We start from the raw sequence: 15389 nt of genomic DNA on the forward strand, positions 1-15389 counted from the left end.
GATACTTACATATGTTGGCCCCTGGGCTTATTGTCAGATACTGACAGTGGAGGATACTTACATGTGTTGGCCCCAGGGCTTATTGTCAGATACTGACAGTGGAGGATACTTACATGTGTTGGCCCCAGGGCTTATTGTCAGATACTGACAGTGGAGGATACTTACATGTGTTGGCCCCTGGGCTTATTGTCAGATACTGACAGTGGAGGATACTTACATGTGTTGGCCCCTGGGCTTATTGTCAGATATATACAGTGGAGGATACTTACATATGTTGACCCCTGGGCTTATTGTCATGACAGTGGAGGATACTTACATATGTTGGCCCCTGGGCTTATTGTCAGATACATACTGTGGAGGATACTTACATATGTTGGCCCCTGGGCTTATTGACAGATACATACTGTGAGGGATACTTACATATGTTGGCCCCTGGGCTTATTATAAATATATACTGTGGGGATACTTGCATGTGTTGGCCCCTTGGCTTATTGTCAATATATATGTGTTGTATTTGACTGTTAATTAATGTACAAATAGTGATGCTGGATGGATGAGTGTTGTTTATGTTGACAGGAAAGTTGAATAAGGGTAATACTAAGGCTGTCAAACTTCTTATTCAAACATCAAGCAGTCAATGTATGTTTTAAAAATGTTTCTAAAGCAAATCACGGACGCACGCAGGCTTGTAAGTTTTTAAGGAAGCTTTCCAAAGGTCATCAAGGTCAGATTAAGGGAGGCACATTTTCTAAGATAAACAGATTAGTTGATAAGGAAATTTTAGTGAAGGTCAAAAGTGTGAGCACCATGGTAGATGTTTGGTGTGTTGGTTTTCTGTAAGGTGACTGGGTTATGTTGGATGTTAGGAGAGATGAGGTTTTCTGTAAGGTGACTGGGCTATGTTGGATGTTAGGAGAGATGAGGTTTTCTGTAAGGTGACTGGGTTATGTTGGATGTTATAGAGAGATGAGGTTTTCTGTAAGGTGACTGGGTTATGTTGGATGTTAGGAGAGATGAGGTTTTCTGTAAGGTGACTGGGCTATGTTGGATGTTAGGAGAGATGAGGTTTTCTGTAAGGTGACTGGGTTATGTTGGATGTTAGGAGAGATGAGGTTTTCTGTAAGGTGACTGGGCTATGTTGGATGTTAGGAGAGATGAGGTTTTCTGTAAGGTGACCAGGCTATGTTGGATGTTAGGAGAGATGAGGTTTTCTGTAAGGTGACTGGGTTATGTTGGATGTTATAGAGAGATGAGGTTTTCTGTAAGGTGACTGGGTTATGTTGGATGTTATAGAGAGATGAGGTTTTCTGTAAGGTGACTGGGTTATGTTGGATGTTAGGAGAGATGAGGTTTTCTGTAAGGTGACTGGGCTATGTTGGATGTTAGGAGAGATGAGGTTTTCTGTAAGGTGACTGGGCTATGTTGGATGTTAGGAGAGATGAGGTTTTCTGTAAGGTGACTGGGTTATGTTGGATGTTAGGAGAGATGAGGTTTTCTGTAAGGTGACTGGGTTATGTTGGATGTTAGGAGAGATGAGGTTTTCTGTAAGGTGACTGGGTTATGTTGGATGTTAGGAGAGATGAGGTTTTCTGTAAGGTGACTGGGTTATGTTGGATGTTAGGAGAGATGAGGTTTTCTGTAAGGTGACTGGGTTATGTTGGATGTTAGGAGAGATGAGGTTTTCTGTAAGGTGACTGGGTTATGTTGGATGTTAGGAGAGATGAGGTTTTCTGTAAGGTGACTGGGCTATGTTGGATGTTAGGAGAGATGAGGTTTTCTGTAAGGTGACTGGGTTATGTTGGATGTTAGGAGAGATGAGGTTTTCTGTAAGGTGACTGGGCTATGTTGGATGTTAGGAGAGATGAGGTTTTCTGTAAGGTGACTGGGCTATGTTTAAGTAGGATGTTAGGATAGATGAACCAGGTTGATAGGAATTAAGGATCAGATGTGATTCAGTAGCATGGAGTTAAAGATAAAAAAATTATTTATTACCAAATTGAAAATAGGTATCAGATGTTTCTCAATCAAAAGCCTTTTTCATCACCAGCAGAAAATGTTAATCTGACTTCAGTGGGTAATATTCCAGGACTGCTGTATAACAGGTTTTGATTATACCACTGATGTATGTGTGTGACTGAGATAATTGTCTTTTATCAGTTACCAGCATAGTGTGTATCATTATAAAGTTCTTCAAAACAAACCACAGAAGATGGCTGATACCCATTATCTTATTGGTGTTTTATCACATTCATCAAAACTATTTAGTATTTAACTATGAATCTCAGAGTAATTTTTACTAAAATCTGGATTCCGTTTCCGATCACAACCACTAAATCTTATATGCTACATCACAAGAGTCCAGATGATAGAGAGAAGATATATAGGACTTGGTTTTGAAAGGCAATAAAAAACTGTATTTAAAGCAGATGTCAGAGAAATTTCGTAGTGTAATGAGTTGCTTGTAGACCCCGTAGTGTAATGAGTTGCTTGTAGACCCTGTTACTACCACAGCTGGTGTAAGCCTGATTTGGTAGGCATGAGGATTTAATGACTTTTTAGGGGCTGAAGGATGTAGAAGTGAGGGGACATTCTCTTAGATGTGTCAACATGGGAGGGTTCATGCTGCATTAAAAATAACCTTATTTTACTTTCCAAAATGCACTGTGAATTCCCATGACTTAATATGTGATGGTTTTGCACTGATTTACTTAGATGTGAGTGATATATGTATCCTGAGACATGTGGTTTATGGTACCATATATACATAATGTACACTCAGCTGTCCAGGGCAAACTGTCATTACACACTGTACCCAGGGAAGGGCAAACAGTTATACCCAATACATACAGTGCAGACTGTCATACCCATTACATACAGGGCAGACTGTTGTACCCATTACACACAGGGCAGACTGTTGTACCCATTACATACAGGGCAGACTGTTGTACCCAGGGAAGGGCAGACTGTCATACCCATTACACACAGGGCAGACTGTCATACCCATTACATACAGGGCAGACTGTCATACCCATTACATACAGGGCAGACTGTTGTACCCATTACACACAGGGCAGACTGTTGTACCCATTACACACAGGGCAAACTGTCATACCCGTTACATACAGGGCAGACTGTTGTACCCATTACACACAGGGCAGACTATTGTACCCATTACATACAGGGCAGACTGTCGTACCCATTACATACAGGGCAGACTGTCATACCCATTACACAGGGCAAACTGTCATACCCATTGCACACAGGGAAAACTGTCATACCCATTGCACACAGGGCAAACTGTCGTACCCATTACACACTGTACCCAGGGAAGGGCAAACTGTCATACCCATTACACACAGGGCAAACTGTCATACCCATTACACACAGGGCAAACTGTCATACCCATTACACACAGGGCAAACTGTTATACCCATTACACACAGGGCAAACTGTTATACCCATTACACACAGGGCAGACTGTCATACCCATTACACACAGGGCAAACTGTCATACCCATTACATACAGGGCAGACTGTCATACCCATTACACAGGGCAAACTGTCATACCCATTGCACACAGGGCAAACTGTCGTACCCATTACACACAGGGCAAACTGTCATACCCATTACATACAGGGCAGACTGTCATACCCATTACATACAGGGCAGACTTGTACCCAGGGAAGGGCAAACTGTCATACCCATTACACACAGGGCAGACTGTCATACCCATTACATACAGGGCAGACTGTTGTACCCAGGGAAGGGCAAACTGTCATACCCATTACACACAGGGCAAACTGTCATACCCATTACATACAGGGCAAACTGTCATACCCATTACATACAGGGCAAACTGTCATACCTATTACATACAGGGCAAACTGTCATACCCATTACATACAGGGCAGACTGTTATACCCATTACACACAGGGCAAACTGTCATACCCATTACACACAGGGCAAACTGTAGTACCCATTACACACAGGGCAGACTGTCATACCCATTACACACAGGGTAGACTGTCATACCCATTACATACAGGGCAAACTGTTGTACCCATTACACACAGGACAGACTGTCATACCAATTACACACAGGGCAAACTGTCATACCCATTACATACAGGGCAGACTGTCATACCCATTACTTACAGGGCAAACTGTCATACCCATTACATACAGGGCAGACTGTCATACCCATTACATACAGGGCAGACTGTTGTACCCATTACACACAGGGCAGACTGTCATACCCATTACATACAGGGCAGACTGTTGTACCCAGGGAAGGGCAAACTGTCATACCCATTACATACAGGACAAACTGTCATGCCCATTACACACAGGGTAGACTGTTGTACCCAGGGAAGGGCAAACTGTCATACCCATTACACACAGGGCAGACTGTCATACCCATTACACACAGGGCAGACTGTCATACTCATTACATACAGGGCAGACTGTTGTACCCTGGAAGGGCAAACTGTCATACCCATTACACACAGGGCAGATTGTCATACCCATTACACACAGGGCAGACTGTCATACTCATTACACCCAGGGCAGACTGTTGTACCCAGGGAAGGGCAAACTGTCATACCCATTACATAAAGGGCAGACTTGTACCCAGGGAAGGGCAAACTGTCATACCCATTACACACAGGGCAGACTGTCATACCCATTACACACAGGGCAAACTGTCATACCCATTACATACAGGGCAAACTGTCATACGTATACCCATTACATACAGGGCAGACTTGTACCCATTACACACAGGGCAGACTGTTATACCCATTACATACAGGGCAGACTTGTACCCGGGGAAGGGCAAACTGTCATACCCATTACATACAGGGCAGACTGTCATACCCATTACATACAGGGCAAACTGTTATACCCATTACACTCAGGGCAGACTGTCATACCCATTACATACAGGGCAGACTGTCATACCCATTACACACAGGGCAAACTGTCATACCCATTACACACAGGACAGACTGTCATACCCATTACATACAGGGTAGACTGTCATACCCATTACACACAGGGCAGACTGTCATACCCATTACACACAGGGCAGACTGTTGTACCCTGGAAGGGCAAACTGTCATACCCATTACACACAGGGCAGACTGTCATACCCATTACATACAGGGCAGACTGTCATACCCATTACACACAGGGCACACTTGTACCCATTACACACAGGGCAAACTGTTGTACCCATTACACACAGGGCAGACTGTTGTACCCATTACATACAGGGCAGACTGTCATACCCATTACACACAGGGCAAACTGCCATACCCATTACACACAGGGCAAACTGTTGTACCCATTACACACAGGGCACACTTGTACCCATTACACACAGGGCAAACTGTTGTACCCATTACACACAGGGCAGACTGTCATACCCATTACATACAGGGCAGACTGTCATACCCATTATATACAGGGCAAACTATCATACCCATTACATACAGGGCAAACTGTTGTACCCATTACATACAGGGCAGACTGTCATACCCATTACATACAGGGCAAACTGTCATACCCATTACACACAGGGCAAACTGTTGTACCCATTACATACAGGGCAAACTGTTGTACCCATTACATACAGGGCAGACTGTCATACCCATTACATACAGGGCAGACTGTCATACCCATTACACACAGGGCACACTTGTACCCATTACACACAGGGCAAACTGTTGTACCCATTACACACAGGGCAGACTGTTGTACCCATTACATACAGGGCAGACTGTCATACCCATTACACACAGGGCAAACTGCCATACCCATTACACACAGGGCAAACTGTTGTACCCATTACACACAGGGCACACTTGTACCCATTACACACAGGGCAAACTGTTGTACCCATTACACACAGGGCAGACTGTCATACCCATTACATACAGGGCAGACTGTCATACCCATTACATACAGGGCAGACTGTCATACCCATTACACACAGGGCAGACTTGTACCCATTACACACAGGGCAGACTGTCATACCCATTACACACAGGGCAAACTGTCATACCCATTACATACAGGGCAAACTGTCATACCCATTACATACAGGGCAAACTGTCATACCCATTACATACAGGGCAGACTGTCATACCCATTACATACAGGGCAGACTGTCATACCCATTACATACAGGGCAAACTGTCATACCCATTACATACAGGGCAGACTGTTATACCCATTACATACAGGGCAGACTTGTACCCATTACACACAGGGCAGACTGTCATACCCATTACACACAGGGCAAACTGTCATACCCATTACATACAGGGCAAACTGTCATACCCATTACATACAGGACAAACTGTCATACCCATTACACACAGGGCAGACGGTTGTACCCATTACACACAGGGCAGACTGTCATACCCATTACACACAGGGCAAACTGTCATACCCATTACATACAGGGCAAACTGTCATATCCATTACACACAGGGCAGACGGTTGTACCCATTACACACAGGGCAAATTGTTGTACCCATTACACCCAGGGCAAACTGTCATACCCATTACACACAGGGCAAACTGTCATACCCATTACACACAGGGCAAACTGTCATACCCATTACATACAGGGCAGACTGTTGTACCCGGGGAAGGGCAAACTGTCATACCCATAACACACAGGGCAGACTGTTGTACCCTGGGAAGGGCAAACTGTCATACCCATTACACACAGGGCAAACTGTCATACCCATTACATACAGGGCAAACTGTTGTACCCATTACATACAGGGCAGACTGTCATACCCATTACATACAGGGCAGACTTGTACCCATTACACACAGGGCAGACTGTTGTACCCATAACACACAGGGCAGACTGTTGTACCCTGGGAAGGGCAAACTGTTATACCCATTACACACAGGGCAAACTGTCATACCCATAACACACAGGGCAGACTGTTGTACCCAGGGAAGGGCAAACTGTCATACCCATTACATACAGGGCAGACTGTTGTACCCAGGGAAGGGCAAACTGTTGTACCCATTACACACAGGGCAGACTGTTGTACCCATTACATACAGGGCAGACTGTTGTACCCAGGGAAGGGCAAACTGTTGTACCCATTACACACAGGGCAGACTGTTGTACCCATTACACACAGGGCAGACTGTCATACCCATTACATACAGGGCAGACTGTTGTACCCAGGGAAGGGCAGACTGTTGTACCTATTACATACAGGGCAGACTGTCATACCCATTACACACAGGGCAGACTGTTGTACCCAGGGAAGGGCAGACTGTTGTACCTATTACATACAGGGCAGACTGTCATACCCATTACACACAGGGCAGACTGTCATACCCATTACACTCAGGACACACTGTCATACCCATTACACTCAGGGCAGACTGTCATACCCATTACATACAGGGCAGACTGTCATACCCATTACACTCAGGGCAGACTAGCTAGTGTACCCGTGGGAGGGGAGTCTGCATGCAAAACCCATTTGACCCAGCCCATAGTACACTCGTAATTTGGTGACATTTGGGGGGGGGGGGGGGGGGGGGGGGGGGGGGGGGGGTAGACTGTCGAAATGGAGGGGAGGGTGTTGTACCTAGAGGAAGGGAGGCTATGGAAGGGGCTGGGGCTGTCTTAACCATGCAGGACAAACTGTCATGACATACAGAATTTGCTTATGACAAATGTGCAGTAAGAATTCTGTGAATAAGGAATGTGCTTTTGTGAGTTTTCAGTTTTGTATCACATACAAAAAAATCTTGAAATAACTTATTTTATTTTGTATGTATATATTGTGTGATTATTTGTAGGATGTTTTCTTCAACACCAGCTGGCAAGAGTCAGTAGGAGGAACAACCCCACAGAAGCCTGTTAGCTCCCCAGGTAAGTAGTATGTGTTACAAGGGTAGATCAGTTTGTCAACATTGAGCTCCCCAGGTAAGTAGTATGTGTTAAGTACATGGGTAGCTCAGTTTGTCGACATTGAGCTCCCCAGGTAAGTAGTATGTGTTAAGTACATGGGTAGCTCAGTTTGTCAACATTGAGCTCCCCAGGTAAGTAGTATGTGTTACATAGGTAGATCAGTTTGTCAACATTGAGCTCCCCAGGTATTTAGTATGTGTTACATGGGTAGATCAGTTTGTCAACATTGAGCTCCCCAGGTAAGTAGTATGTGTTACATGGGTAGCTCAGTTTGTCAACATTGAGTTCCCCAGGTAAGTAGTATGTGTTACATGGGTAGCTCAGTTTGTCAACATTGAGCTCCCCAGGTAAGTAGTATGTGTTACATGGGTAGCTCAGTTTGTCAACATTGAGCTCCCCAGGTAAGTAGTATGTGTTACATGGGTAGCTCAGTTTGTCAACATTGAGCTCCCCAGGTAAGTAGTATGTGTTACATGGGTAGCTCAGTTTGTCAACATTGAGCTCCCCAGGTAAGTAGTATGTGTCAAGTACATGGGTAGCTCAGTTTGTCAACATTGAGCTCCCCAGGTAAGAAGTATGTGTTACATGGGTAGCTCAGTTTGTCAACATTGAGCTCCCCAGGTAAGTAGTATGTGTTAAGTACATGGGTAGCTCAGTTTGTCAACATTTTCTCTTATTTCAAAATGACCATTTGCATAAGACTCACAGTAAGCTGACATATCGACTTGCTACTATGGCTAACAGCATCCTGTTGTCATGACAATCCTGTGTCACCTTCCCACAGCCCAGCAATATTTCCTGGCAGTTTCCTACTTGTATCCGTTATATGGATTGATCCTGTGTTCCTGGAGCTACAGAGTTTGATAGTAGAATACTGTCACTATATATATATATATATAATACTGTCACTATATATATATATATAATACTGTCACTATATATATATATATATATACAAGTTGTTATACAATGTTTGGAGGTTGGAAATGGTTGTAAGCTCGATCTGTACAGGCCAAGTTTCACGAATATTCCTTTGTTTAAAAGGAAATTCCTAACTTTAAATGTTGCATGGAAAATGTTTATAGTTATGGAAAATTTGAAGTTATGGGATTATTTTGATTAAGTTAAGGAACATTGTAACCAAGGCCTGGGCCAGATCTCACTGTCAACAATAGAACACCCTCATAGCCTGTATCATTACAGAAAATGGTTTCACTGTCAAACTGACAATACTTCCTTGTTACAGAACCCCGATAGATGTCCACTTAAACCACTTAATAATACCAGGGGTCAGCCAGAATTACTTTCTAAATGACCATTTAATTATCGGAGCTGGCTTCATACTTCAGGGTGGGGTAGTTCAGACCTCTCATCTACCTTCACCCAGGAGTCTGTCCCATGGAGAAATCAGGTCACATATTTACTATGTAACAGTTGTCCTGGATTAAATTCTGTGTCACCAATGTTTTACCTGAAATCTAGATTATCAGAATGGGATGACATGTGGTCACGTTGAGCCGTCAGTAAGTAAACATGATGTTTATGTATGAAGTCCTCAGTGACCCGAACAATCAGGGTGTCACTCAGACTATATTTATTAGAAAAGTATCTTTGTAATCGCCATAGAAAAAATAAAATAAAAACATTTCATAGATTATTTTCGTTTAAATGGTTTTGTTGGAAAAAATTGATACATCATAGACGTTATCAGCATACTTCAATCCTATTGTGAGTGCTTATCATTAGACATCACTGCCAGAGTTACAAGCTGTAGAAAGTCATTGGAATGGGCGACTTTCCCATAGGACAACATGGATAATGGATGAAATCGGATAACGATTCCATGTGTCTGTCATGTGATCAATAAGTGTGTCGATCTGTAGCCAGATAGAGGTGTGATTTGGAATGTGTATCAGGGATCAGGCATGTCCCAGATAAGGATTCCGGTAAGGGATCAGGGTGGCAGGACGGAGTGCTGAAGACAATCTAAGGAGTTGATATATAGAATTCCTTCAGACCAATTCCCACAGTGTCAACTTTGATAGATAATGCTGACCTTGTTCAATAAGATCAGTTTGGAGTGTTAAACATTTATGTCTTTGTTCTAACTTCTGAGTTCTTCACCATTGGTGTAGAGGTCATGTCCTTGAGGATTTTGTGGATAAATTTTTGGTATCACCTGACATTACTGGGAACATACAGGAAACTAACAGTTTCAATAGAAAATGTCTACTTTCACTCTCCATTACAAATGTCATCTGTCCATGTCTGTGTTGCTAGATAGGCTGATGATATTTGACTGAGTAACTGAGTAACACCCAGTCTGCGAGGTTCCAGGAAGTCCTCAGGACTTTATGTTGCGGTAAATTTGGTATGACATTCCATCTGTGATTCTTACTTGGGTGATGTTTACATTTAGATCTGTCCAACATGCTTTTAATGAACGGATGTTTTGGCCATATATCTATTTACTCTTCATCTTATCTATGTGTTTATCTCCACTCTGTTCTCAAAAAATGCAGTTTGTCAGCTATGTTCTTTCTGTAAATAAAACTGCTTCCTTTTCCAGACCAGTACTTCTAAAAATTTTGATGTTTTCTTACAATGAATAATTAATTTGAAAGTTAAATTTAGGTTAATTCCAAATTGATTTAATTGAAGAAAAATATAATTAATGACAATATGACAAAATGGAATACCAGTAGGAATGATGGCAGTGTGTTGTATGGTAAAAGGAAAGGAATTAATTGATGTCAGATGACAGGGATTGGAGACAGAATGTTAGGAACAGAGTGCTATTGTAAAATTATAATGTTGTAAATAAAAAGGCAGCACTTGCTGTAATTATTGAAATAAAGACGGGAGATTGGCATCATAAGTAATAACTGAAACAGTGGACTATTGACCACCTGATGTCCCAACCTTATTATGTAGTTGACCAGTAGGAGTATCACTGAGGTAATTTGCATGTGAAGTAAATATCAATTTTAGTAAAGCTGTAAGGAAAAACGAGACTTTGTGATAAAGAGAAGATATACCATTGGGAGGTGTGAGACAGAGAGGGGATACCATCAGGAGTAGGTTGTCTGTGTTTGGAGAGAGAGGGGTGAGACAGAGAGGGGATACCATCAGGAGTAGGTTGTCTGTGTTCGGAGAGAGAGGGTGAGACAGAGAGGGGATACCATCAGGGGTAGGTTGTCTGTGTTCGGAGAGAGAGGGTGAGACAGAGAGGGGATACCATCAGGAGTAGGTTGTCTGTGTTTGGAGAGAGGGGTGAGACAGAGAGGGGATACCATCAGGAGTAGGTTGTCTGTGTTTGGAGAGAGAGGGGTGAGACAGAGAGGGGATACCATCAGGAGTAGGTTGTCTGTGTTTGGAGAGAGAGGGGTGAGACAGAGAGGGGATACCATCAGGAGTAGGTTGTCTGTGTTCGGAGAGAGAGGGGTGAGACAGAGAGGGGATACCATCAGGAGTAGGTTGTCTGTGTTTGGAGAGAGAGGGGTGAGACAGAGAGGGGATACCATCAGGAGTAGGTTGTCTGTGTTTGGAGAGAGAGGGGTGAGACAGAGAGGGGATACCATCAGGAGTAGGTTGTCTGTGTTTGGAGAGAGGGGTGAGACAGAGAGGGGATACCATCAGGAGTAGGTTGTCTGTGTATCTGAGAGAGAGGGGTGAGACAGAGAGGGGATACCATCAGGAGTAGGTTGTCTGTGTTTGGAGAGAGAGGGGTGAGACAGAGAGGGGATACCATCAGGAGTAGGTTGTCTGTGTTCGGAGAGAGAGGGGTGAGACAGAGAGGGGTACCATCAGGAGTAGTTGTGTGTTCTGAGCAGAGGGTGAGACAAGAGGGATACCATCAGTAGTTGGTTGTTCGAGAGAGAGAGGGTGAGACAGAAGGGGATACATCAGATGTCTGTGTCGAAGAGAGGGTGAGACAGAGGGATCCATTGGAGTAGGTGTCTGTATGGAGAGAGAGGGTGAACAGAAGGGATACTATCAGGATGTAGGTTGTCTGTGTTCGGAGAGAGAGGGTGAGACAGAGGGATGTACATAGGAGTGGTTGTCTGTCGTTCGGAAAGGGTGAAAACAGAGAGGGGATACATTAGAGTAGGTTGTCTGTGAAGAGAGGGTGAGACACGAGGGCACCACTTATGAGTGACGTAGGTTGTGTGGTTGAAGAGAGGTGTGAGACAGAAGGGATACATTCAGGAGTAGGTTGTCTGTGTTCGGAAAAGAGAGATGTGTGACAGAGAGGGGATACCATCAGGAGTAGGTTGTCTGTGATCTGAGAGAGCGGGGTGAGACAGAGAGGGGATACCATCAGGAGTAGGTTGTCTGTGTTTGGAGAGAGAGGTGTGAGACAGAGAGGGGATACCATCAGGAGTAGGTTGTCTGTGTTCGGAGAGAGATGTGAGACAGAGAGGGGATACCATCAGGAGTAGGTTGTCTGTGATCTGAGAGAGAGGGGTGAGACAGAGAGGGGACACCATCAGGGGTAGGTTGTCTGTCTTCGGAGAGAGAGGGGTGAGACAGAGAGGGGACACCATCAGGAGTAGGTTGTCTGTGTTTGGAGGAGAGAGGTGTGAGACAGAGAGGGGATACCATCAGGAGTAGGTTGTCTGTGTTCGGAGAGAGAGGGGTGAGACAGAGAGGGGATACCATCAGGAGTAGGTTGTCTGTGATCTGAGAGAGAGGGGTGAGACAGATAGGGGATACCATCAGGGGTAGGTTGTCTGTCTTCGGAGAGAGAGAGGTGAGACAGAGAGGGGATACCATCAGGAGTAGGTTGTCTGTGTTTGGAGAGAGTGAGGGGTGAGACAGAGAGGGGATACCATCAGGAGTAGGTTGTCTGTGTTCGGAGAGAGAGGGGTGAGACAGAGAGGGGATACCATCAGGAGTAGGTTGTCTGTGTTTGGAGAGAGAGGGGTGAGACAGAGAGGGGATACCATCAGGAGTAGGTTGTCTGTGTTCGGAGAGAGAGGGGTGAGACAGAGAGGGGATACCATCAGGAGTAGGTTGTCTGTGTTCGGAGAGAGAGGGGTGAGACAGAGAGGGGATACCATCAGGAGTAGGTTGTCTGTGTTCGGAGAGAGAGGGGTGAGACAGAGAGGGGATACCATCAGGAGTAGGTTGTCTGTGTTTGGAGAGAGAGGGGTGAGACAGAGAGGGGATACCATCAGGAGTAGGTTGTCTGTGTTGGAGAGAGAGGGGTGAGACAGAGAGGGGATACCATCAGGAGTAGGTTGTCTGTGTTGGAGAGAGAGGGGTGAGACAGAGAGGGGATACCATCAGGAGTAGGTTGTCTGTGTTCGGAGAGAGAGGGGTGAGACAGAGAGGGGATACCATCAGGAGTAGGTTGTCTGTGTTTGGAGAGAGAGGGGTGAGACAGAGAGGGGATACCATCAGGGGTAGGTTGTCTGTGTTTGGAGAGAGAGGGGTGAGACAGAGAGGGGATACCATCAGGAGTAGGTTGTCTGTGTTCGGAGAGAGAGGGTGAGACAGAGAGGGGATACCATCAGGAGTAGGTTGTCTGTGATCTGAGAGAGAGGGGTGAGACAGAGAGGGGATACCATCAGGAGTAGGTTGTCCGTGATCTGAGAGAGAGGGGTGAGACAGAGAGGGGATACCATTAGGGGTAGGTTGTCTGTGTTCGGAGAGAGAGGAGGTGAGACAGAGAGGGGATACCATCAGGAGTAGGTTGTCTGTGTTCGGAGAGAGAGGGGTGAGACAGAGAGGGGATACCATCAGGAGTAGGTTGTCTGTGTTTGGAGAGAGAGGGGTGAGACAGAGAGGGGATACCATCAGGAGTAGGTTGTCTGTGTTCAGAGAGAGAGGGGTGAGACAGAGAGGGGATACCATCAGGAGTAGGTTGTCTGTGTTTGGAGAGAGAGGGGTGAGACAGAGAGGGGATACAAGAATGTACCATCAGGAGTAGGTTGTCTGTGTTCAGAGAGAGAGGGGTGAGACAGAGAGGGGATACCATCAGGAATAGGTTGTCTGTGTTCGGAGAGAGAGAGGGGTGAGACAGAAGGTATACCATCAGGAGTACCTGGGGTAGGCTGTCTGTGTTCGGAGAGAGGGTAGTTGACATTAAGGTGAGAGAGCTGAAGACATTGATAAAAGCTTGAATTGGAAGAAATGTGTTCTATCATAAGGCCAAGGTCATCAGAAATCAGTTTACAGAAACATAGTCCTTTCTAAAATGGTCTCTTTCCAACTGTTGGTTACATTACTTTCTAAACGTGGAGCTGTTCCTCTGTGTGTTTTTGTCTGCAGGGACATTTTACTGGAGAACGGTACCAATGATTACAGGCTGTGATGTAAACATCAGTCTTAATCAAGGACTGATGGAGGTGATGGAAATAGCCTCGAGTGTCTCCTGGGCTCCTCCCAATCAATACTATTGTCTAAAGATTTCATAAAACATCATACATATTGTATGTGCCAAAGGTTGGAGTACCTGAATGTTTTGTGTCTGACTCAACTTTGGTTGAAATTTTTATAATTGATATCAATATTTAAGCACAAAGTAAAGTCTTGTATCTGAAGAAAATCAATGCATTGCAAACAGTTCCTCTTGTTTTCATATTTTATCCCAGACTGGACCCAGCACCTTGTCCCCTGGGTCAGACTGGACCCAGCACCTTGTCCCCTGGGTCAGACTGGACCCAGCACATCGTCCCCTGGGTCAGACTGGACCCAGAACATTGTCCCCTGGGTTAGACAGACCCAGCACATCGTCCCCTGGGTCAGACTGGACCCAGCACATCGTCCCCTGGGTCAGACTGGACCCAGAACATTGTCCCCTGGGTCAGACTGGACCCAGAACATTGTCCCCTGGGTCAGACTGGACCCAGAACATTGTCCCCTGGGTTAGACTAGACCCAGCACATCGTCCCCTGGGTCAGACTAGATCCAGCACATCGTCCCCTGGGTCAGACTGGACCCAGAACATTGTCCCCTGGGTTAGACAGACCCAGCACATCGTCCCCTGGGTCAGACTGGACCCAGCACATCGTCCCCTGGGTCAGACTGGACCCAGAACATTGTCCCCTGGGTCAGACTAGATCCAGCACATCGTCCCCTGGGTCAGACTAGATCCAGCACATCGTCCCCTGGGTCAGACTGGACCCAGCACATTATCCCCTGAGTCAGACTGGACCCAGAACATTGTCCCCTGGGTGATCAGACTAGACCCAGCACATCGTCCCCTGGGTCAGACTGGACCCAGAACATTGTCCCCTGGGTCAGACTGGACCCAGAACATTGTCCCCTGGGTTAGACTAGACCCCGCACTTTGTCCCCTGGGTCAGACTGGACTATAAGGTCATATAGGGGTCCGAGTAGCTCAAACAGTACCAGGACCAGGGGCCAATATGTGCTTGACTAGAAATTTATAATCAATTCAGAATGGAAACCAATTTAAATTCTTC

The 15389-nt window shown here is 45.3% G+C and overlaps 1 protein-coding gene across 12 annotated transcripts in view; it reads left to right on the forward strand.

The window, feature by feature from the left end:
- The window catches only part of LOC117328750 (mucin-5AC-like), a 102114-nt gene that overhangs the window by 74807 nt on the left and 11918 nt on the right, over positions 1 to 15389 (forward strand). For all 12 annotated transcript variants that reach the window (XR_004533039.1, XM_033886269.1, XM_033886271.1 and 9 more), the window contains one exon: positions 7845 to 7917. Coding sequence is in view for 11 of the 12 variants with exons in the window: in XM_033886269.1 (XP_033742160.1) it covers positions 7845 to 7917 (73 nt within the window). In the remaining variant the exon portion in view is untranslated. The remainder of the gene's footprint in view (positions 1 to 7844; positions 7918 to 15389) is intronic.

This window comes from Pecten maximus, chromosome 6 (genome assembly GCF_902652985.1).
Source record: "Pecten maximus chromosome 6, xPecMax1.1, whole genome shotgun sequence".
Taxonomy (NCBI): domain Eukaryota; kingdom Metazoa; phylum Mollusca; class Bivalvia; order Pectinida; family Pectinidae; genus Pecten; species Pecten maximus.